This window comes from Magnolia sinica, chromosome 3, assembly GCF_029962835.1.
Source record: "Magnolia sinica isolate HGM2019 chromosome 3, MsV1, whole genome shotgun sequence".
NCBI lineage: Eukaryota > Viridiplantae > Streptophyta > Magnoliopsida > Magnoliales > Magnoliaceae > Magnolia > Magnolia sinica.
The window spans coordinates 30,581,203-30,606,102 of record NC_080575.1 but is presented as its reverse complement, the minus strand read 5'-3'; the positions used below and the strand labels follow the sequence as shown (position 1 = coordinate 30,606,102).

At 38.6% G+C, this 24,900-nt stretch overlaps 1 protein-coding gene across 4 annotated transcripts in view; it reads right to left on the bottom strand.

The window, feature by feature from the left end:
* The window catches only part of LOC131239771 (lysine--tRNA ligase, chloroplastic/mitochondrial), a 128,017-nt gene that overhangs the window by 5,570 nt on the left and 97,547 nt on the right, over nucleotides 1-24,900 (bottom strand). Inside the window, exons 12-13 of one of the 4 annotated variants that reach the window (XM_058237636.1) lie at nucleotides 14,552-14,642; nucleotides 14,109-14,479 (exon numbers count right to left, since the gene is read on the bottom strand). The exons of 1 other annotated variant lie outside the window; for it this stretch is intronic. In XM_058237636.1, the coding sequence (XP_058093619.1) occupies nucleotides 14,390-14,479; nucleotides 14,552-14,642 (181 nt within the window). In that variant the 3' untranslated portion in view covers nucleotides 14,109-14,389. Of the gene's footprint in view, nucleotides 1-14,108; nucleotides 14,480-14,551; nucleotides 14,643-24,900 lie in introns of those variants that run through there. 2 more of the 4 variants (XR_009168376.1, XM_058237635.1) reach the window with 2 other exon arrangements.

The window sequence follows — 24,900 nt, the reverse complement described above, 5'->3', positions numbered from 1 at the left end:
TGCATTGCAAAGATCTGGCTGCCATCAGGAGATAATGTAACAAGTATGAATATCATGCAAAGCATGAGTACAAAAGAAAAATGCATATAAGACACTGAGATAAAGCTCAACAAAAGACTTTTTTCCATTTTCTAGTTGTGGGTCCCCTCACATAATACATCATTATTGTCGTAGGTGCCCTCGTCATTATCAGGATCATATCCTTGTCCCAACAATTTGCAGTCAGCTTGAAGAATCCTGTCTCACCAATCAACACCACCACCATTTAGAGAGAGTACCCAATTTCTATCTCTAATTCTGCCAATACCAATGACCCTAGACTGCTCTGGTTTTTAAACCTCTTCCCAATTCATCAAGCAGTATTTGTGGCCTCTATGTATTCCCTCCCACACAAATATATATATATATATATATATATATATATATATATATATATATATATATATATATATATAGATATATGTAGACACACACACACACACACACACACATGTGTGTGTAGATATGTATGTATGTATATGTATCATCGCACTGCATCTTTTCAATCTTCTTTGCACCTTACGCGGGATCTTGAAAATAATAAATAAGTTGGAAGATAGCAAGCAATGCCTTTATCAGAGTAACATGATGCAACCAACAAAGGATATATAAGACCTCTGCCAAGATGAGAACTTTTTTCCCAACCTTTCAAGCATAGGGTTTGCAAGAGCCATTGTTAAACCATAGTGATGAAACCCCACCTACATCAAAGAGCCCTCACCATAACTTCCACATCCTCAAAAGTAGATGCGATGCTAATGACAGCGCTTTTAGAGAGATTAACATGGAAACCAGAAACAGCCCCAAAACATTGAAGAATACCCATAGTAATGAATGCACGAGACCAATCAACATCGCAAATTATGTGCCATCAATGAACTGAAGGTGTGAAATATCCATACGATGATTCTGAATATGGAAGTATCTAAGAAGCCTCTATCCATAGTATCAATTGAGGGACCATACTCTCAAAACGTGGATCCCATTCAATCATGTACTATACTCAGTGTTCAAATTGTCGGTGTCGCTACATGTTTTGCTGGCCGAAGATAAAGATATAATATCGTTATCACCGATAATATCGCCGATAACTGGAAATTTGGGAAACAAGGAAAAAACATGAGCAAAATGTTGGAATTTTTCAGTAAAACTTCAGGACATGCCTAAATACACATATTTTCATATTTAGAAATTTTTAAAAAAAATAATAAAAAAATGCATTACATAACTGTGGGTCCCAGTGTGATGTATGTGCCTTATATCCACACTATCCATCAAATATGACAGCTCCTATTAAGTCATGATTTGAAAAATGAACAAGATCCAGATCTTAAGTGGACTAGACCACATGAAACAAACCATTGTGATTAAATCGCCCCCAATGAAAACTTCATGGGGTCCACCGAAATGGTTATTTGCCATTCAATCTATTAATAAGGTCACAAAGACATAGATGAAGAGACCACAAAAATATAAGCTTAATCCAAAACTTTCGTGGCCTGTGAGAAGTTTTATTGGTCGATTACCACAGTTTCCCATATTATGGTCCACCTACAATTGGGATCTGCTTATGTTTTGGAGCATGCCCTAAAATGAGTTTTCAAAATAGATGGATGGAGTGGATATCAGGCACATGCGTCACGGTGGGCCCCACGGTCAAGGATTCCACCCACTTCAGTGGATCCAAAGATCCATTAAAGCCGCACCTCAAAGATCCATCAAAGTCGTCCCGGAACAACGATGTGAGTGGGACACCCTGACCGTAGAGCCCACCTTGATGCATGCATTGTATATCCATGCTGGAATTCATTTTAACATATCATTTTAGGGCATGGGCCGAAAAAGAGGTAGATCCAAATCTAAGGTGGACCACACCACACAAAATAGTGTTCATTGAATGATCATCATTAAACTATTTTGGGCCTATAATTTTTTTGGATAAAGCTAATATTTATGTTTTCCCATCCAGGTTTGTCAAACCTCATGGATAGATTGGATGTGAAATAAACATTACGGTGGACCCTAAAAAGCTTCAATGGTGGACATCATTGCCACCACATTTCTTGTAGTGTGGTACACTTGATCTTTCATTTGTCTCCTTTTTGGCCTCATGCCTTAAAATTACTTATGAAAATGGATGGAGGGTGTGGATTGGCTGGTGTACCACACGAGGTATGAGCACGTGTCGTGCGAAGATGGGATGCAAATTTCCTACTAAATCCTTTCGCAAGAGTGGGGCACACCGTGATGTTTGTGAGAAATCTACTCCATCCATCAGTTTTGTGGGATTATTTTAAGACTTGAGGCAAAAATTGAGCAGGATCCAAGACTCAAGTGGGCCGCACTAAAGAAAAAGGTGGGTAGGGAAATTCCTACCGTTGAAACCTTCTTGGGTCGACAGTGATGTTTACATTCCATCCATACCGTTTATTACGTCATCACTACTGGGATGAATTGAAAACCCAAATATTAGACTGATTCAAAACCTGTGGCCGCTCGAATATTTCAACTGTGGACCTTCAATCCTCACGTTTTCGGCCTACTTGAGTCTTGGATCCGGCTCATTCTTGGCCCTATGTCTTAAAATGTGTTCAAAAAATGGATGGATGGAGTGGATTTCTCACAAACATCAAGGTGGACCCTACCTAAGTTTCCAGCGCATGAACTTCATGCGAAGCCTGGACGAGCGTCCCACGAAATCGGAATGGGTACTTAGTTACTAGGTGCGCTTTTATCATATTGAGTAAACTCAGTTGGACCCACTGTGAATGTATGTGGTTTATCCACACCGTTCATCCATTTTTACTGCTAATTTTAGGGGTTTATACCAAAATTGAAGTAAAGCCAAAGTTCAAGTGGACCATTACACAGGAAACAGTGTGGAATAATGATTTCCACCGTTGAAACCTTCCTAAGGTCCAAAGTAATTTTTATTTGTCATCCAACCTGTTCATAAGATCACAAAGACATGGATGAAGAGAAACCACAAACATCAGCTTGATCCAAAACTTCTTTGGCCTCCAAAAAATTTTGAATGGTAGAGGTTCAATCAAAATGTTTCCTGTGGTGTGGTCCATTTGAGATTTTAATTTGACTCATTTTTGGAATCAAGCCATAAAATTATCTTTTAACATGGATTAGCGGAGTGGATAAAATAAAAAAATAACAATGGACCCCACAAGTTTACTCAGTACGCTAAGGGTACTGAGTTACTCAGTACGCAATCCGCTTCCGTCGTCCACGTCGTACAAACAGCTGAAGGGAGATCAGAGTTACATGGCCCCACCAATAATGTATTTATCATATCCACACCGTTCATCCATTTGGAGAGATCATTTTAGATCGTGAACCCAAAAATGAGTGAAATCCAAACCTCAACTGGACCACACCACAAATAGCAGTGAGGACAATGATCCTCACCGTTGTAACATTCGTAGGTCCACCATAACGTTAGCTTTCCATCCAATCTGTTCATGAGGTCACAAAGACCTTGATGAATAGGAAAAACAAATATCATACGATCCAAAACTTTTGCAACCCCAAAAGGGTTTCAATGGTGGACGTTCAATATCCAGCTGCGTTTTTCCAGTGTGGTCCACTTGATCCTTGGATTTGTCTTATTTTTCTCATAAAGCCTCACGACGAGCTCGCCAAATGGAAGAACGGTTTGGATATAATATATACCTCATGATGGGACCCACATAACTTGATGACGTCAACCCAATCGGTGACGTGCGAGGCACCGTCCGTCCGCCTCCTTTGAATGGATGCGGATTTCCTGCGAAAGCCTTTCGCATGAAGTTCCTGCGCAAGGATTCTGGACGGGGCCCACTGTGAAGTTTGTTAGAAATCCAACCCGTCCATCCGTTTTTTGAACTCATTTTAGGACATGAGACCGAAAATTATTAGGATCCAAAACTCAAGTGGGCCATACTAAATGAAACAGTGTGGAAAGGAATTCCTACCGTTGAAACCTTCCCAGGATCCACCTTGATGTTTATATTCCATCCAAACCGTTTAGAAGGTCATTTTCACTGAGATGAAGTGAAAAAGCCAAGAAATTAAACCGATACAAAATTTTGTGGCCATATAAATGCTTCAACGGTGGTCACTAAATCCCCACAGTTTCCTCTCGTGTGGCCCAATTGAGTGTCTGATCCTCCTTATTTTTGGTCGCATGCCTTTAAATGAAGTCTAAAAACGGATGGACGGAGTGGATTTCTCAAAAACGTCGTACTGGACCCCACACAAAATCTTGCGCAGGAACTTCCTGCGAAAGGCTTTCGCAGGAAATCCGCGTCCCCTTTGAATAACGGCTCGGGGCCCTTTTTTTCGAAGCAGCAAGGTTTCCGGCGCGTTCCGAACCCTAAAATCTCTCCCGAGGGCCGATGATTTCGGGGATTTCGATGGATTTTGCGCCCAAATCTCTCTAAATCAGAGGCTTCTATTCGAATGGCCCATCAAACACAGCTTCCGATCACGGCGATCTTCTTTACAGGTACCGAAATCTACCGTTGAAAGTTTTTCTTTTTCTTTTTTCTTTTTCTTTTTTCATTTTTTCGGATAATGACGCTGTCCCAGGTGCGATATCGACGATAATATCGGCCGATATCTGAAGTTTTGGATTTTCGGTATCTTCCGGGGGTTATCGGAGGAGTTTCGTCTCGCTAGGGTCCGATACCGATAATATCGGCCGATATATCGGCCGATAGTATCGATATTTCGAACACTGGATATAATACACATACACACACACACACACACACACATGTGTGTGTAGATATGTATGTATGTATATGTATCATCGCACTGCATCTTTTCAATCTTCTTTGCACCTTACGCGGGATCTTGAAAATAATAAATAAGTTGGAAGATAGCAAGCAATGCCTTTATCAGAGTAACATGATGCAACCAACAAAGGATATATAAGACCTCTGCCAAGATGAGAACTTTTTTCCCAACCTTTCAAGCATAGGGTTTGCAAGAGCCATTGTTAAACCATAGTGATGAAACCCCACCTACATCAAAGAGCCCTCACCATAACTTCCACATCCTCAAAAGTAGATGCGATGCTAATGACAGCGCTTTTAGAGAGATTAACATGGAAACCAGAAACAGCCCCAAAACATTGAAGAATACCCATAGTAATGAATGCACGAGACCAATCAACATCGCAAATTATGTGCCATCAATGAACTGAAGGTGTGAAATATCCATACGATGATTCTGAATATGGAAGTATCTAAGAAGCCTCTATCCATAGTATCAATTGAGGGACCATACTCTCAAAACGTGGATCCCATTCAATCATGTACTATACTCAGTGTTCAAATTGTCGGTGTCGCTACATGTTTTGCTGGCCGAAGATAAAGATATAATATCGTTATCACCGATAATATCGCCGATAACTGGAAATTTGGGAAACAAGGAAAAAACATGAGCAAAATGTTGGAATTTTTCAGTAAAACTTCAGGACATGCCTAAATACACATATTTTCATATTTAGAAATTTTAAAAAAAAATAATAAAAAAATGCATTACATAACTGTGGGTCCCAGTGTGATGTATGTGCCTTATATCCACACTATCCATCAAATATGACAGCTCCTATTAAGTCATGATTTGAAAAATGAACAAGATCCAGATCTTAAGTGGACTATACCACATGAAACAAACCATTGTGATTAAATCGCCCCCAATGAAAACTTCATGGGGTCCACCGAAATGGTTATTTGCCATTCAATCTATTAATAAGGTCACAAAGACATAGATGAAGAGACCACAAAAATATAAGCTTAATCCAAAACTTTCGTGGCCTGTGAGAAGTTTTATTGGTCGATTACCACAGTTTCCCATATTATGGTCCACCTACAATTGGGATCTGCTTATGTTTTGGAGCATGCCCTAAAATGAGTTTTCAAAATAGATGGATGGAGTGGATATCAGGCACATGCGTCACGGTGGGCCCCACGGTCAAGGATTCCACCCACTTCAGTGGATCCAAAGATCCATTAAAGCCGCACCTCAAAGATCCATCAAAGTCGTCCCGGAACAACGATGTGAGTGGGACACCCTGACCGTAGAGCCCACCTTGATGCATGCATTGTATATCCATGCCGTCCATCTGTTTTTCCAGCTTCAATTAGGGTGTGGTCCAATAAATGAAGAAGCAATTTCAGGTGGACCATACCACAACAAACAGTGGTCATTGAATGTCCACCATTAAAACCTTCCTAGGGTCCACCGTAATGTTTGTTGATTATCAACCTATTGTTAAGGTCAAACAGACCTGGATAGAAAAACAAATATCCGTTTGATCCAAAACTTTTGTAGCCCACATAATATTTTTAATGGCCAATAACCATTGTTTCCTATGGTGTGGTCTACATGAAAATTATATTTGCTTCATTTTTTAGACCATGCCCTAATATAATGTGGAAAAACAGATGGACGGCATGGATATACAATGCATGCATCGAGGTGAGCCCTACATAAGGGTCCCACTCAAATCGTTGTTCCGGTGTCTCACCAAAGTCCCGCTCCAGGAGGCAAATTGCGTGGTGTGCCAAACCACGGACCTACTTGGTGTGTTGATGTTACCAAGTTTTGTTGGCCCCACCATGATGCACGTGTTATATCCACACCATCCATTCATTTCACAAGATCATTTTCAGGCTTTGGCCAAAAAATGAGTCAAATTCGAATCTCAAGTGGACCATACCACAGAAAGCAGTGAGGACCGAACATCTACCATTGAAAACTTCTTGGAGGCTTTCATATTTGGATCTACTTGAGATTTCACATCAATTCATAAAATGATCTGTAAAAACTGATGGACAGTGTGGATATACAAAAAATGCATCAACGTGGCCTTGTACATTAACGGTAACACCCACTAAAGTATTACTCGCCTAACACCTAATCCACTTCCCTTAATAAATAGATTGCCTATTGAGTATACGGGAGTATACTTTGTAAATTATGTGGAGCTCACCATGATTTAGATGTCTTATCCAAACCGTCCATCCTTTTTAAAAGGAAATTTTATGGAAATGTACAAAGAGTTGAGCATATCAGAAGCTTATGTGGACCACACCACAGGAAACATTGTGAATGAACGCCTACCATTGAAACTTCTTCGAGGCCACATAATTTTTTAATCAAGTTGATATTTGTGTTATCCCTTCTTCCTTGCCTTTGTATCCTCATAAAAAGGTTTGATGACAAATCAACATTACTGTGGGCCCTAGGAAGGTTTTAATGATGGAAATCATTATTCTCACTGTTGCCTATGGTGTGGTCCACTAGAGCTTTGGATATGCTTCAATTTTGGGCTTAAGCCCCTAAAATGAGTTGGAAAAAAAGGATGGACGGCAATGGATAAACCACATACATTCAAGGTGGGCCCAAGAGAGTTTACTCAGTACGATAAAGCGTACTGAATATATCAGTATGCAATCCGCTTCCACGAAGCTTTAGAAAAACGATTTGCAAAGGAGGGAATTTTGCCAAAGAAAGAGGGATTTTCGAAAGGAGGATTTCATTTGCATTGAAAACTCTCCCATCTCATAAAGGGGGATTTTTTATTGAGGGTTTCAAAACCCTAAATCCATCCCAAATCGGGAAGAAATCTCCCAAACTTCCAGATTTTTCACCGAAATCATCCCTCTTGCAACATCGAAGGGAAATTTTGAGATTTTTCTTACCTCTGTCTAAGAGGGAGCTATCAATTGATGTCAGATCCTGTTCTTCCAAGTTTCGATTAACCAGGTAATACCGAAATCAAATCTTCTTCTTCTTTTTTTCTTTTTTTTTTTTTCTTCCAATTTTTACTTATTTGTGTAAGGCTACAAGCGATATTCTCGGCGATAATCCAAATTATCGACGATAACGAAAATTTCGCCAATGTTTCGCCGATATTCAGGAGAGAAACGAAAAATTGGGGTTTCGATGTCGCTAGTGCAGCGACACCGATATTATCGGCGATATTTCGATAATATCACCAATAATTTTAACATTGACTATACTTAGGTTGTCTATTTTAGAAATAGAATTAGTCGCCTTCATTATTCCTTAAATCAAGGATTGTAATCGCCCAAAATTATGGGTTAACATAAATCTGTATAGCATTTTGTAATCTATTTAAGATGATGAAATCTCACAATGAGGACCACCCGGATTGAATCAAAACTTAATTTCAAGATCTCAGCAACTCAGATTTCTGTAGAAATATCATGGTATCAGACCCACAGTGCTCTCTTTGAAGTTCCTGCGATTTTCTTTACGATCGGAGACTTCTCGTCTTTGATTTATAGACTTCCTTGTCTCGTCATTCCCATCAATTTTCTTTATTTGCCGCAATACAAGAAAGTTATGACATCTTCTCTTAGTTCATACAAAACAAGTCTGCAATCTTCCAAGAAACATCATAAATTACTCTCAGTTCATGACAACCTGAATATTCAGAACATTCAGAAGATTTTTACCATTTTTTGCTTATCAAAGGTAGGATTTCTTATCACCTTTATGGTATCCCAATTTTCTGTGTCAAGTTTCATATAATCCACACGGCATCAAAGTCCTCCAATTCATCATCCAATCATCTACTGGGACTCCCCTGTGCAATCGGTAGCCGTCAATGTGTTCCGTAACAGTAACGGTGGCCGTAACGGCCACCACCGTTACCTTTATGATATGGGGCATAACAGCCATTACAGCCCGCTGTTACAGTCTCTCTTATTTATTTATTTATTTATTGAAACCCCCCCCCCCCGAAAAACCTGTATGTGCCTTGTAATGTTGATTAAAAAGTATGAAAAACTTGTATCTGTCCCGTAATAGACCATTATGAGGCTATTATGGCCTTTATAGGGGACGTAAGTCACGTAACGTACCAGTAAATCGTCTGCTTCTCTGACCCCCAAAATGGTCTAAAAAATATTTTAAATATCTTTTCTACACTTGGTGTCTTAGGTAAAACCAGAAAACCTCCTTTTGTTTGGTATCTTGATTCTAGAGCGTTAAATCACATGACATTCACGTCTGAAAATATTTTCAATGCAAAAAAAATACATTGGCAATCTCAGAGTTCAGACTGCAGATGGAGATAGTCTTCCAATTACTGCAGTTGGTTCCTAACTTAGTCCAATTGACAAATTTTTATCTCTCTCCTCGCTTAACTGCCAATTTATTTTCTTTTGGACAACTTGTTGACAATAACTGCGATATCTTATTTCACCTTCAAGTTGTGTGATACAGGATTGGATGTCGGGAAAAGTGGTCACAAAGGGCCCTAAATGTGGATGTCTCTTTCCTCTATGCCTTTCTATACTTCTTCGGATTAAACCAATACATGATTTGTTTTGTTTTTTCTGTTCAAAATAATTGCCAATTGTAGCACAATAGGCTTGGACATCCAAATTCCAAAACTTTTTCGATGTTATTCAATTCTGGATTGACCAATAAATCTGTTGGTGTGAAAAATTGTGTTTCTTTTGATTGTAGTACTTGTAAGTTTGGGAAAAGTAAGACCCTTTCCTTTCCTTCATCCACTACATTAAGTTTAAAATGTTTTGATTTAATACATAGTGATGTATGGGGAATTGCTCCTATTATCTCTCATGCCCATTACAAGTATATTGTGACATTTATTGATGATTTTAGTCATTTTACTTGGTTTACTTCTTGCATTCGAAGTCCAAAGTTTTTTTTATGTGTTTAAGATGTTTTTAGTCTATGTCGAAAGTTAGTTTTCTACTTGTATTAAAATTCTCCATTCAGACTAGAAGGGATGTGTGTTAGCAAAATTACAAACATTTTTGCAACAAAAGCAGATAATCTCTCAACGAACATATCTGTATACCCCTCAGCACAACAGTGTCACTAAAAGAAAAAATAGACATCTTCTTGATGTAAGTTGGTCTCTTTTGCTTACATCTTTCGTTCCTCCCCGTTTTTGGTCTAAGGCACTTCAATTGTTGTTCATCTTATAAATTGGTGACCCTCCATCAACAATTAAACCCCGCATTTCCACCCGTACAACACAACCCCATCGTATGATCATCTTCATACTTTTGGTTGTATTTGTTTTGTTCATTTACCTTCTTCTGAACGCACCAAACTCACTGCTTAGTCTTAGTCTTCCAAATGTGCTTTCCTTGGATACGTACCCCACCACAAAGGATTCATTTGCTATGATCCTCAAATTCGTCGTATCCGGATTTCTAGAAATGATGTTTTTTTATAGAATCGGTATTTTTTCAACTACATCTTGAGCCTCCTGATTCTATGTCTACTATCTCCTTGCCTGGTTTTTCCAACAAAACAACATTTACTTGGCTTAACCCTAATTTTGTGTATCAAATGCGGATGAAAGACAACTACAAGACAAGGTCCCTTAAAATCTCTTGTTTGCATCTGACCCAAGCCAACCCTCTTGCATCACTCCTTGCGACTGTCTAAGCCTCCTGACCGATATGGTTTTACCCATACTACCTTAATGGCTACATTGTCTTCTACTTCTATTCCCAAGTACTCTCAGGCTATGCAACATGAATGTTGGAGACAAGCCATGCAGGATGAATTGCAGGCCAAGGTGTACCGCTGCGGTAACGGTGAGTGCAACAGTGCCCATAGTTACCAATACGGTTACAGGCCATATCAGTTGTTACGACCCCGTAACGGCTGATACGCCCCCTATAACGGTCAGAAAATTTTTGTATTAAAAAAAAAAAATCTATTAACTCCAAAAAATTCCAAATATTCCAAATATGCATTCATTTATAATTTTAAACGTGATTATGGTGGTTTAACGGTCCACTCTTTGGTGAAAAAGTTGTATGGGTGGTTTGATGAATTTATGAATCTGACAGCTTGGAATTGACAACAAAACTCATAGATTTAATTTTCCAAATATCTAATACTAATGATAGATATATTAGAATGGATTTAATATCAAAATATCTCTCATGGGTAGGTGTTTGCTAATTTTTAAAAAATAACCAAAAATAGTCCAAAATTACAAAAAACAAAAAACAAAACCAAAAAAACAAAAAAAAACAAAATTTTTTTTTTTTTTAAAAAAAAAAAGAAAACCAGTTGCATAATCTATAAAATGCACATTCATATGTTCTAATTTGAATAACGCATCATATTCAACCATAACAACATAGATTTAAATTTAGACTTTTTTTTTTTTTTTTTGAAGATTGTCTTAAATTCAGGTTAAGAGTTGTCAAATTTTGCAATAGAATAGTCTAGGAAAGAATTTGGAACAGAAAAGTGCAAAAAAAAAAAAAAAATTGAGAAAAAACATAACTTAAAAAGATTTATATAAAAAAATTAAAAAAAAAAAAGGTCATTTATGACCGTTACGGGTCAGTAACGACTATTATGGGCGTAATGGCCGATCTCGGCAAAAAACTAAGGGGTCACCATTTCAACTCCTGTATCGTGTAACGTATCGGTCATAACCGTTACGTATTGGCCGTTGCCGTTACATATCGGCCGTTACGGTCGATATGTAACCGATTTCGTACACCTTGTTGCAAGCTCTTGAAAGGAATCACACTTGTAATATTGTACAAGGTCCCACATCTATGAAAACAATTGGATGTAAGTGGGTTTACCCTATTAAACTCAAACCTCATGGATCTTTGGACTGTTATAAAGCTTGTCTTCCCGCTTTAGGAAATCAACAGGAATACAAGATTGACTATGAAGAAACATTTACACCAATGGCAAAAATGAATACCGTTCGTATTATTCTTGTCATTGTCGCATCAGTCCTGGCCGCTATCCAGATGAATGTCAAAAACGCTTTTCTTTATAGTGACCTTAAGGAGGTCTATATGCGCTTACCCCAAGGAGTACGCTCTACTTCTCGGCATACTATGTGTCAATTACGGCGTTCCCTTTATGGTCTCAAACAAGCTCCACGTGCTTGGTTTGAGAAATTCAGAAGCTCTCTTCGTGACATTGGTTTTACTCAGAATACTTATGATGCATCGTTGTTCCTTCATCAAACTTCTATTGGCCTTAACGCTCTCCTTGTCTACATTGATGATATTCTCATCGCTGGTGCTGATTCCAACATGATAAAGCATCTTCAACCTTCCCTCCATGCATCATTTCATATGAAGGATTTGGGTCCACTCACTTCCTTGGACTAGAGGTTCATCAATCTTCTAGAGGATTGTTTCTCAATCAACACGAATATACTGAGGATCCCCTTAAACTTGCCAATCTTCAGCATTCTACTCCAATTGACACACCCCTTGAATTAAATGTCAAGTTGAGCAAACATGACGGTGATCTTCTCCCTGATCCTACCTTATATCGACGACTTGTTGGAAGTTTAGTTTATTTAACTATCACAAGTCTTGATATATCTTATGTTGTCAACTTGTTTAGTCAATTTATGAGTGCTCCTCAACATCTTCACTTAGCAGCAGTCAAACGCTTCATTTGATGCCTTCTTGGCACAACCCAAAGGGTTTTATATTTTCCCACAGCTAATAATCTTACCCTACATGCATATTCTGATACTGATTGGCTGGTTGCCCCAACATGCATACATCAACCACTGGCTAGTGCATGTACCTTGGCAAGGCATTAATTTCCTGGAAGTGTAAGAAGCGGGATAGGGTATCAAAATCTTCTACTGAAGCAAAGTATCGAGCTATGTCATCTGCTTGTTCTAAAATCCTTTGGGTCTATGGACTTCTAGCTGATCTAAGCTTTGTTCAACCTCATCCTATGCTAAGCTGATAATACCAGTGCCATTAAAATTGTAGAGAATCCAATGTTTCATGAGCGTACAAAACACATCGAAGTTGATTGTCACTTCATTCGTGATGAATATAAGCGTCAGGTCATCAGCCTCCCTCATGTCTCCACCAACCTTCAAATCATTGATATCTTCACAAAATGACTGCCTCAACCATGCTATCAATTCCTCAGTTCCAAATCAATGTTGTTTGATTCTTCCGTAAATTAGAGATTGTAATCAGGGATTGTAATCACCCAAAATTATGGGTCAACATAAACCATGTATATCATTCTGTAATTTATTTAAGAGGGATGGAATCTCACAATGAGGACCACCTGAATTGAATCAAAACTTAATTTCAAGATTTCAGCGATTCAGATTTCTGTAGAAATATCACATAGCATGCTGGATCAATCTACTTTGTCCACGCTAAAAATAGGAATAGGGAGAGAGGATCCCCTTGTCTTAACCCTCTAGAACTTTTAACGAATCCTAGAGGTATCCCATTAAAGAGAATAGAGAATTTGGCTGACAAAGTGCAGCCATCAAACCACTTGATCCATTTTCTGCCAAAATTCAACCAATCACGAGGGTCGATGATCACAAACAAGGCAACCAACGAAAGCAATCGGCCCTCATGTCAATATGTCCCATACATGAGAGGTAATGATCACGAACACTCTATCTCCTTCTCATGCATGGACCATCACAAAGGCCTGGCACAACAAAAAGAAAAGAAAACCTAAACTTTTTTAAAAGATTATTAATACAATAGAGATGAAAGAGACCAAAAAATAAAAGAAGAAAAAAGAATTATGGGATGGAAGGGAGAAAGATCGATTAGATCAACAGCAAGAATGCTCTAATACCATGTAGAATCATGGATTAAAGAGAGAAGAGGAGAATTAAAAAGAGAGGGAGAAAAGAGGAAAAAGAGCTACGGTTGGATGTCCCTACTCTTCCCCTTTATATTAATAATAAAAACCAAAAAGCACAAAAATAACCTCACTAATAATGTTCATATTCCAAACAAGTCTCGAACTAATGTCCTAATCCAATATAAACAATAAATATAAAAGAGAAAGAAGCTAGGTGGGCCATACAACAGGACAACCCACATCCACATCCATTAGATGGGCCGTACAGCTGTATAGCCCACATCCTCGTGCGTTAACAGGAACCTATCATTCAATTTTGGCCTTATGACATTACTTCATTGCATTAAAAGCATCCCCTCAACAAGAAAAAAAATCAGAGTCTATGACTCATCTGCAATGGGACTCCGGAATCTCATAGCAAATGAAAGGCTGTAATACCTCCTTTCATACAATCCTTGTCCTCATATGATATTAAACCAGAGCATGTTACATCTTCCATGTGAACCTCAGAGGGAATCCAGTTGATTCAGCCATTCCCATAACTGGGCATCATATGCTAGTATGAAGAATATCACTTATGGATAAACCTATGATTCATTTTTGGACTGCGAAACTAATTCTGTTGTGTCTACCACCAATCCTTCCATTTTGCTACAAGTTCAATGCTTATTGCATCTAAACATATGACAGGTAGGAAAAGCATTCAGTATGATGTATCATCAGCAGCATCTGCAATGTCAGGCACACATCTCAAAGCTACTGAAAGGATGCAAGGTCTACAAGCTCCACATCTCTGCAAAATCATTAAATAGACTGTTGTAATATTTGCAGAATTATAAGTATAAACCTTAGCTTTATAGCTTACCTGATCCATTGGATCCGTCAACTCAGAGAATGCATTGGCAAGTTCACGGCCACAAATAAATAGTTCAAACCGCTCTGTCAAGCCTGCATGGCTACAATGGAAGGATTGAAATTAGATGTTAGGTGAGCCACTTTGAAAGTCTTATAGGTCATGAGGTAGGTACCCAATTTAGTGCTGAAAATTCTCACTTTATATGCATATGATATGATACAACTTCAAAGGGATTATCAGGTCCTGAGCCTCATAAAATGTACTTTGAGGCTCATCATTCAGTAATCTGGACCATTGATCTGATCATATCCATCATGGATGGGCAATGCCCAAAAGATCTCCCAGATAGGAAGATGCTAATCCATCAATCAGTGTCCCACAAACAGATGGCTAAAAAATACAGCAATAGTCCAAATTTGACGGAAAATATGCCAAACATCTAACAGTTACAATCCTCCCATCTGGGAGACTTTTTGGGGCACCCCACATTCACGGTGGGGCTCCTCAGATAAACATTCTGGATCACTAAATCAAGGGGCCCAAATTTACAAAATTCTGCACCTCTGCAAACTATACTTGAGGCTTGGACCTAACAACCTTTCCACTTTATCATAACACCACCAATATGTGGAAAACCAATGAAAACACATGATTGGTAGATGTTAGCACATATCTAGACTCAACACATTTTGGTTATAAAATGAAATAAGGATCCTCCAATTAGAGAATTATATGAACATCAGGACATGGACAGCATCCTCAAGCCTTGGGTTAGGCAAGTGGGCTCATGCATCCATGTTCCAGACTGTTGTTCTAATAGACCCTGCTGTCAGTGATGAAATACCCAAAAATTCCCAGATCAGATCTTGCGGTCATCCAATATTTGTTCTTTTCATCACATATCAACTGTTGTCTTTCTTCATAATTGTCTGTCTGCTGGCCACTGATGGAAGGGTCAGGATTGTTGAATCCAGAGAATTTCCAGGCAATCCCTGCCCATGGTAGGGTCATCAGACTAATAGTCTGGACTTCTGATCCACTGACACACCTGTCCAAACTCAAGGTTCATGGATACTCTGCATATCCTCAGCTCAAGTTCATATAATTCCACTCTATTAGATTGTATTGTTGTATTCAATGTTTTAAATATCGACGATATTGGCTGATATATCCCACGATATATCTTGTATCCCATCTGTGCGATACAAAACGCACAGGTAGTGCCGATATATCCCACATGTTCGATCCGGTGAGCATTTTCAATTTCTGGTCCTTTTTTTTTTATTGAAATTATGTTAAATCAGTGTTTTCAGTAGCGTGCGTAGCGTAGCGGTAGCGTACGCTACGTAGCGTAGCGTAGCAAAATCGCTACGTAGCGTAACAGGTAGCGTATATCCCCTGTAGCGTGCGCTACAGGGGTCGTAGCGTACGCTACGGCTTCGTAGCGTGTAGCGCAGGTAGCGTGCGCTACTTGTAATCAGTGTTCGTAATATCGATATTATCGGCTGATAATATCGGTATCGGCAGTCAGTGATACGAAACCCCCAGAAAATACTGAAAAATACTGAAAAAACGCCAAACTTCCATTTATCGTGCGATATATCACAAAATATCATGAGATATCGCCGATATATCGCACGATAAGGCCTGATATTGCAGATTTTTGCGTAGGACTGTAGCCGTGCGACATCCGGCGACATCTCATCCACATCCCATCCAGGAATTCCAAAGAAAAAAAAAAAACACTTACCTGTTCAATCCGCCCAAGAGAGTAGCGTTCGACTAGATTTGGGCGAAATCCACAGAAATCCTCTCTGAAATCGGGAGAAATCATCGCCGATATCTGAGAAATCATCAATCTGGGAGAGATTTTAGGGTTCCAGAATGCCGGAACCCTATCTGCGTCGAAAAAAAAACGGCGTGCGAGCCTTTTTTAAAGGTATTTGCGTTGGCTGGTGTACCGCACACCACGAGCTTACTGGCGCGTTGACATCACCAAGTTTTGTGGGTCCCATCATAAGGTATGCATTATATCCAAACCGTTCATCCATTTGTCGGGCTCGTCGTAAGGCTTGGCCCGAAAAATAAGACAGATACAAGGATCAAGTGGACCACACTGCAAACAGCGGTCAGAGATTGAACGTCTACCATTGAAACCATTTTGAGGTCACAAAAGTTTTGGATGAATATGATATTCGTTTTTCCTCTTCATCCAAGTCTGTGTGACCTAATGAACAGATTGGATGGAAAATAAAAGTTATGGCGGGCCCTACGAATGTTTTAATGGTGAGAATCACTGTCCCACTGTTATCTGTGATGTGGTCCACTTGAGCTTTGGATATGACTCATTTTTGGGATCATCAACTAAAATGATCTCTCCAAATGGTTGAACGGTGTGGATATAATAAATACATTATTGTGGGCCTATATAACTTTGAACCGCCAATGCAACTCGGGCTCGAGAGTGACAGCGCACGCCTTCAGATGTGTATTTCCTGCGAAACCGTTTTGCAGGCACTTCCTGCGCAAGGATGCTGGGTGGAGCCCAATGAGATGTTTATGAGAAATCCACCCCATTCATAAGTTTTGCCAGCTCATTTTAGGACATGTGACCAAAAATGAGGCGTATCCAACATTCAAGTGGGCCACGCGAGAGGAAAAAGTGGGCATTTAGTGAGCACCGTTGAAGCATTCTTATGGCCAAAAAAGTTTTGTGTCAGGCTATCTTTTGGGTGTTTTCACTTTATCACATTTGTAAAGACCTTATGAACGGTTTGGATAGCATATAAATAGTAAAAACCTTATGAACGGTTTAGAAATCATACAAAATAACTTGGGTCTTTTTAGTTTTTTTCCGATTTTTTCCCTTTTAAAATGCCGGTTACTATCAGTTTTATGTTCTTTATACTTGTATTGTACTTAATGCTCTTAACGTTGGAATTTTTATTTTGAAGAATGTGACATTTATATATTTTACTTTTTTTCTTACTATTTAATATTTATCATATATATATATATATATATATATAATTAAAAAAATAGAAGTATTGTGTAGCTTACGCTACACGCTACGGAGGGTTGAACGCTACGCAACACGCTACCGCTATTTAAAACACTGTGTTAAATCGGTGTTAAATGGTTACAAATCCATTGGTTCTTCATGTTTTGCATGAAAATCATGGAATTGGAGCTTTGATTTCGATATCCATTGGTTCTTCATGTTTTCCATGTTTTGTTTCAAAATTTTACAATCAACCAACTGTCAATTGAGACTAATTTCGAAGTATTTAGGAGTATTTGATAAAATAATTATCGCATACACTCTAATTTTGAATTCGAGTATAGGTGGTTTGATTTGGGAAAATTCAAAATTTCCCCAATTTATCCCAAATTACTTGCAATGTTGCACTCCAAACATGAAATCAAGTATTTATGAGGGCTGATTTACTGATTTGTTAAGTCCTCGCCAATTTTTGGAAAATGAAAATCATTTTTTAATTAAAAAATATTAATTTATTTTTTTTTCGAAATTTCCCTTCAACCAGCTGTCATTTGAGACTAATTTCGAAGTATTTAGGAGTGTTTGATGAAATGATCATCACAAACACTCTAAATGTTATGCATTCAATTTGAATATAGTTGTATTAGTTCAATCAGACAACGCAGAGCTTAGGACCCTATACAAAGGAAACCTATTATGTGCCCTTCTTTTTTGAGATTTTATGATTTAAAAGTGTGTATTGAGGTCTTTTTTGATAATCCCTAAAGTTTCATTGAAAATTTCAACAATTTTCCCAATGTTTCCCCATGTTTCCCAAAAAGTGCGGTAAATTACGCGATATAAACGATATATCCCGTGCGATAACCAATATGTATCTGTATCCAGTGTTCGAAATATCGGTATCGCGCAATGTATCGCACCCTTGGGATACAGATACATATCGGTTATCGCATGGGATATATCATTTGTATCACATAATTTATCGCACTTTTTAGGAAACATGGGGAAACATTGGGAAAATAGTTGAATTTTTCAATGAAACTTCAGGGATTATTAAAAAAGACCTCAATACACACTTTTAAATCATAAAATCTCAAAAAAGAAGGGCACATAATAGGTTTCCTTTGTATAGGGTCCTAAGCTATGCGTTGTCTAATTGAACTAAGACAACTATATCCAGTATCCACCCCATCCATTTGTTTTTCCATATCATTTTAGGACATTATGCAAAAAATTAAGTAAATCCACTAATCAGGTAGACCATATCATAGGAAACAATGGTGATTGACCATTAGTGGGCCACAAAGGTTTTGGATCAAGCCGATAATTGTTTTTCCTCTTCATTCAAACTTATGTGAAGTTATCGGCAGATTTGATGCCTAATAAAATATAGGGAAAATTAAGGTGCACCCTAAGAAGTTTTTAATGGTACCATGTTCAACTACCACAGTTTCCTTGAGTATAGTCCACCTGATAATTGCATCTTCTTAATTATTGGGATCATGCTGTAAAATGATTTGAAAAAATGGATGGACAGAGTGGATACAAAATACACACGTCAAGTTGGACCCCACAGTAGGGGCTGTATGGTCTTGGTGAGTCCGGGGTCTCAGCTAATCCACTCAAATACACTATTACAGTACTAAGTAAACTTTGTTGGGCCCATTGCGAATGGACATGGTTTATCCACACTGGCCATCCGTTTTTCCAGATCGTTTTAGGGGTTGAGCCCAAATTTGAAACAATAGGAATAATGATTTCCACCATTGAAACCTTCCTAGGGCCTACAGTGATGTTTATTTTTCATCCAACCTGTTCATAAGATCACAAAGACGTGGATGAAGGAAAAGAACAAATATCAACTTGATCCAAAACTTCTTTGGCCCCCAAGGATTTTTTAACGGTAGACGTTCAATTCGCACTATTTTCAGTGGTGTGGTCCACTTGAGCTTTGGATATGCTTCACTTTTTGGGCTAAAATCATAAAATTATATGGTAAAATGGATGGACAGAGCGGGTAAAAGACATGAATTATAGTGGGCCCCACAGAGTTTACTCACTACGTCATCCGCTTCCCACCACACTGCAAAGACGTCGCAAACGCTCCTCCAGCTCGAGTTGTATGAATGGTTCAAAGTTAAATGGGCCCCACGGTAAGTATTTATTATATCTATACCGTTCATGCATTTGGAGAGATCATTTTAGATCAAATGAGTAATATCCAAAGCTCAAGTGGACCACACCATAAATAGCAGTGGGGACAAATTCTCACCGTTAAAACATTCGTGGGGCCCATCATAACATTTATTTTTCATCCAATCCATTCATTAGGTCACACAAATGTGGATGAGGAGGAAAAACAAATATCATATTGATCCAAAACTTTTGTGACCCCCAAAAGGGTTTCAATGGTAGACTTTCAATCTTCCACTGCTATTTTCAATGTGGTCCACTTGATCTTTGGATCTGTCTTATTTTTTGGCTCAAGCCTTACAACGAGCTCGCCAAATGGACAAACGGTTTGGATATAACACATACCTCATGATGGGACCCACAAAACTCAGTGACGTCAACACACCAGTCGGTGGTGTGCAGTACACCACTCTATTCCAAAAAAAGGGCCGGACGCCCTTTTTTTCTAAGCAGAGAGGGTTCTGGCCCCAAAATATCTCCCAAACCTTCAGATTTCGGCGAAGATTCTCTAGATTTCGACGAGGATTTCCCCCGATGTCGCCCAAATAGTCGGATTTCTTCAAATTTTGACGGATTTCTCTCCCAAATCGGAGATTTTGTTTGCACTAACCTATGAAAGAAGCTTCGATTCGAATGGCCCACCAAATGGAAGCTTCCGATGATGACGATCTCTTGCACAGGTACTGAAATCTAGTTTCTTTGTTTTTTTTTTTTCGATTTTTTCAGATAATGATGTCATCCGCATAATTTATTTTTATTTTTTTACTTTCTTAGTCTCGTTCGAAGGATATCGCTTCGCTGGACTGCAATACCGATAATATCGGCCGATAGTATTACGAACACTATCGGTATCTCAAGGATGCAATACATAAATCGATACCGATATTTCGAACACTGGTTGTATTACTTGTATTTTGCATACAAGGTTAATGAAAGTTATATTAGTCATTTGTATTTTACAAATGGGCATTCTTCTGAAAATCATAAGTAACTTTTGTCACAGAAACCTAGACAGTGTGGATCCTTCTTCTTCTTCTTTTTTGAAGGATAATAGATTGTTTTTTTATTGAAAAGCCACTATGACGAGAGTCAAAGAGGAAAAGAATACAACCCGAGCATTACGAACTAAGCAAAGACAGTGAGGATCCTTTTAAGCATGAAGAATACCAAGGTCAACATAAACAGGATCCAGAGATTCTATGATTCGAGTGCAACGCTTCTAGAGTTATCTTTTGATTTACTTCATGTCCATAACATGAAAAAAAAAGGTTTTGAGTCCTATCCTTTTCAATGTAAAGGTTTTATATAAAACATAAAATGCTATATTTATATAACGTACAATGCAATCTATTATAACCTTGTTTGTATAGTAGGAACCTATTATCATATAAAAACATTCATCATCATAGTACCATCATTCCTACTATTTGGGGTCGCCTCTACAAATCTTCTTTTGTAATTATATACGAAATAGGAATTTTCATGGTTATCTTTCTTGCTTGTCAAAAGGAATTATTCATGACTGCTTGGCCAAAGTTCTACAACCAGTAGCCTCCTTGACATTAACCCCACTCCTTTACCAAAGGTTGCAACCCTAGAGCATTGCTTCCAAGTAGAGTTCCAAGATTGTGTGTGTGTGCACACGCGGGTTTCACTATAGTGCCCACCATGGGACATTAGCAATGTCCCCTAACCTTTTAAACATCACATGGAGTGACCTATTGTCAATCTGAACTATTCATTCATTCTTTCTTTCTTTTCTTTTGTTTTTGAAGGGACAATGAAAACTTTTGTTAAACCCAAAAAAAAAAAAGGAAATTTTACAACAAAGATGCCCAATACATGCGGGAAAGATTACAACTATCAAAAGAATCTACACAAGAAGCCCATCCCATAGCATCGACCTTAGCCGTCTAACCACCTCCGCTACAGAGCCACTCCAATTCCAAAAGCACTTATTATTCCTTTCCCCCCAAAAAGCCCATATACCCACCAATAATGACAAATCCCATAACACCTTCCTTTTCTCACCCAATGGTGCAGTTAACAAATGAGAATTGTCAACCACAAGCAGTTGTATCAAACCCCAGGACCAAAACATGCCCAAATACACCCAATCCAATAAAATAGATTCTTTTACTAGAAAGAAAAAGAAAAAAAAAAAAAAAAAGATTCTTTTACTAGAAACGAAAAAAGAGAGAGAGAGGGGCAATAACCAACGAATAATCGAAGCTCTCATCAGTTTTGATGAACTGGATCATACACCCCACACGTGTAAACATGCAATTGCACTAAACCTAGCCCAAGGCTTGTAGAAAATATAAGAAAATATCCCCAAAAGCTGTTGGACATTTTTATTTTATTTTTTATTGAGTTTTATATGAAAATGAACAAAAAAATAAAAGCCCTATAACTAGTCTGGGCCTTACATCAAGTATAAACTATGGGTTGGATGTTACAATCCCAACCCTACAATCTTATTTTGAAGGGAAAAGACTAAAATACCTATCTACTTTACTGAGACATAAGCAAAGCAAAAATCATAACTTAAGGAAAATGCCACCAAAAGACACTTTTGTGGACCCAAAAGTGTACCATGGGTACTATTATGTGTGGTCCATTGATTGGTTTGCAGGTTTGGCCTATTATGGAAGACATTTGAGCCCCTTCCCACGCTCTAATCCATCCCAAAACTCCTTGACAAGTAAATCAGCCCGATCCATCAACAATCAACATTAGGTAGTCCAGTCCTTATCCTCCTTGGGTTCGAAAGGACTCGATTGCGAGTCTGATCCGCAACTCGTTGCCTTATATGATGTAAGATCAGCAAAATTGAATACATTAGAAGTGTTCGCTAAAGGTGGTAGCTCAATGCAATAAAGCATTGTCGTTAATCCACTTCAAGACCTTGTACAAGCCAAATTTTTTTTCTGTTCCAACTTGTTGTAAGTGCTTGTCGCGAACCTTTCTTTCCGCATGTGGACCCACACTAGATCCCCCTATTTGAAAATCACCTTCCGACATTGTCTATTTGCCACAAGCCTTGCATGGGACAAAAGGCTAATATCCCCCGTGGTTGCAAGTTGCGCCCAGACCCTCTCTCTCATAGGTTTAAATACTATTTTCTTATTATCTTTAATGAAGCTGTATATATTTTTCCAACCATCATAAATGATTTGTTGGTGTACTACCATCGTCGACCCAATATATGGCACACGTCCATCCCTTAGACCGCATCGCACAACACATTGTCATGATAGGTTTTACCAATCGTGAAAGAAACCAAACAACGACGAGAAACCATTACCTCACCGCCTTGCTTAAACCAAGCAAGTTTATATGGAACTGAATGCTTCTCAATTCTCAACTGGAGCGTTTCTACTACCTCTTCAGAGATGACATTTTCACGGCTGTTGCCACCGACGATCACCCCATAGACTTTGCCATTCACTGTGCAACTAGTGTAGAAGTTACTACTCTGCAACCAATCATCTTCCACAGACGACTTTGGTGCGGGCAGAGCCTTTTGGATCACCAACGTTTCTATACCATCAGCATATATTCCCTCATCTCCACCGTCAATATCATAATCTGCACTATGTGTTCCCTCTATGGTCTCACCTTCATCATCAACTTACTGTTCCTTCCACAACTGCTTTGGAGCTACCAGCCAAATTGACTTGTCGTTGCAAACATTAGGAGGAAATATGCCCAACTCTGTTGTATTTATAGCACCAGATATTTTTCTGACTTGTTTGTATTGTTGTCCCGCCGATCAAAACTCATGACCCAAACAATGGAGTGACATTCTTAACCCGACTCATATCCCCTATAGGCTTACTATTGCTACCCAAAACACTAGTGAATCAATTAGAAGGTTCCATGTGACCATACTTAGCTTTGGTCCTCTTTTCAAATAAGGTGGCTTGCCTGCATGCTTCTGCAACAGTAAACACTAGTTGAATCCCCAACTGATATACAATAGTGAGCCACAACCTATCCATGAAATGAGTAACTAGTTGCTCTTCAGTCTCGAAGAAATTATTTCACGCCACCAAATTATGGAACTCTTCCACGTACTCCTCTACAGTCATGTCCCCCTATCGAATATGCTATAATTGTTGGAAAAAAAATTTGTATGTAGTCGATGGGTAGAAAGGCCTCCTTCATAAGAGACTTCATCTTCTCCCATGTTTTCACATTGGACTTTCCACACCTTTCTTAAGTGGCCTTAACATGTTCCCACCATGCCGAATCTCTACCTTTCAACTTCATGGTGATTATTTTCACCTTTTTTGCATCGTCCACGTATTTGTAATCAAATATCCTCTCCACGGCATCAATCCAATCTAAAAAATCGTCCCCGCGCATGATAACATGATATTCAAGGACTTCTACCTTCACTTTCAACTCCCTACTTTCATCATAATAATCCCTCCTTCCTGCTCGTCACAACTCAACAAATGGAGCTTCACGATGGAACAGGTTAACGTCACTCCCACTCGACTCATTGCCATCGTTTTTTTTTTTTTTTTTTTTTAGAGTTGGTAGTTCATTCATCACTAATAGCGTAGCGAGTTGTTGGGAGATGGTCTGCATTTGCCTCAGTCCACCACACACAATTGTATGAAACCCTAGGACCAAATCATGACCAAACATACCCAATCCGATAAAAAAGATTCTTTCACTAGAAACGAAAGCAAAAAAAAAAATGCAATAACCAACGAATAATCGAAGCTCTCACCAGTTTTGATAACCTAGATCATACACCCCACGTGTGCAAACATGCAATTGCACAAACCCTAGCCTAAGGCTTATAGAAAAGATAAGAAAATGTCCCTAAAAGTTGTTGAACAATTTTGTTATTGAGTTTTATATGAAAGGGAACAAAAGAAAAGCCCTATAACTAATATGGGCCTTACATCAAGCATAAACTATGGGTTGGATGTTATAATCTCAAACCTACAATCTTATTTTACAAGGAAAAGACTAAAATACCCTATCTACTTAACTGAGACATAAGCAAAGCAAAATAAACTAAAATTCGTCCAAAAATAAAGAAAAAATCCTTAAGAAGATGCCACCAAAAGACACTTTTGTAGACCCAAAAGTATACCACTAGTACGATAATGCATGGTCCATTGATCGGTCTACGAGTTTGCCC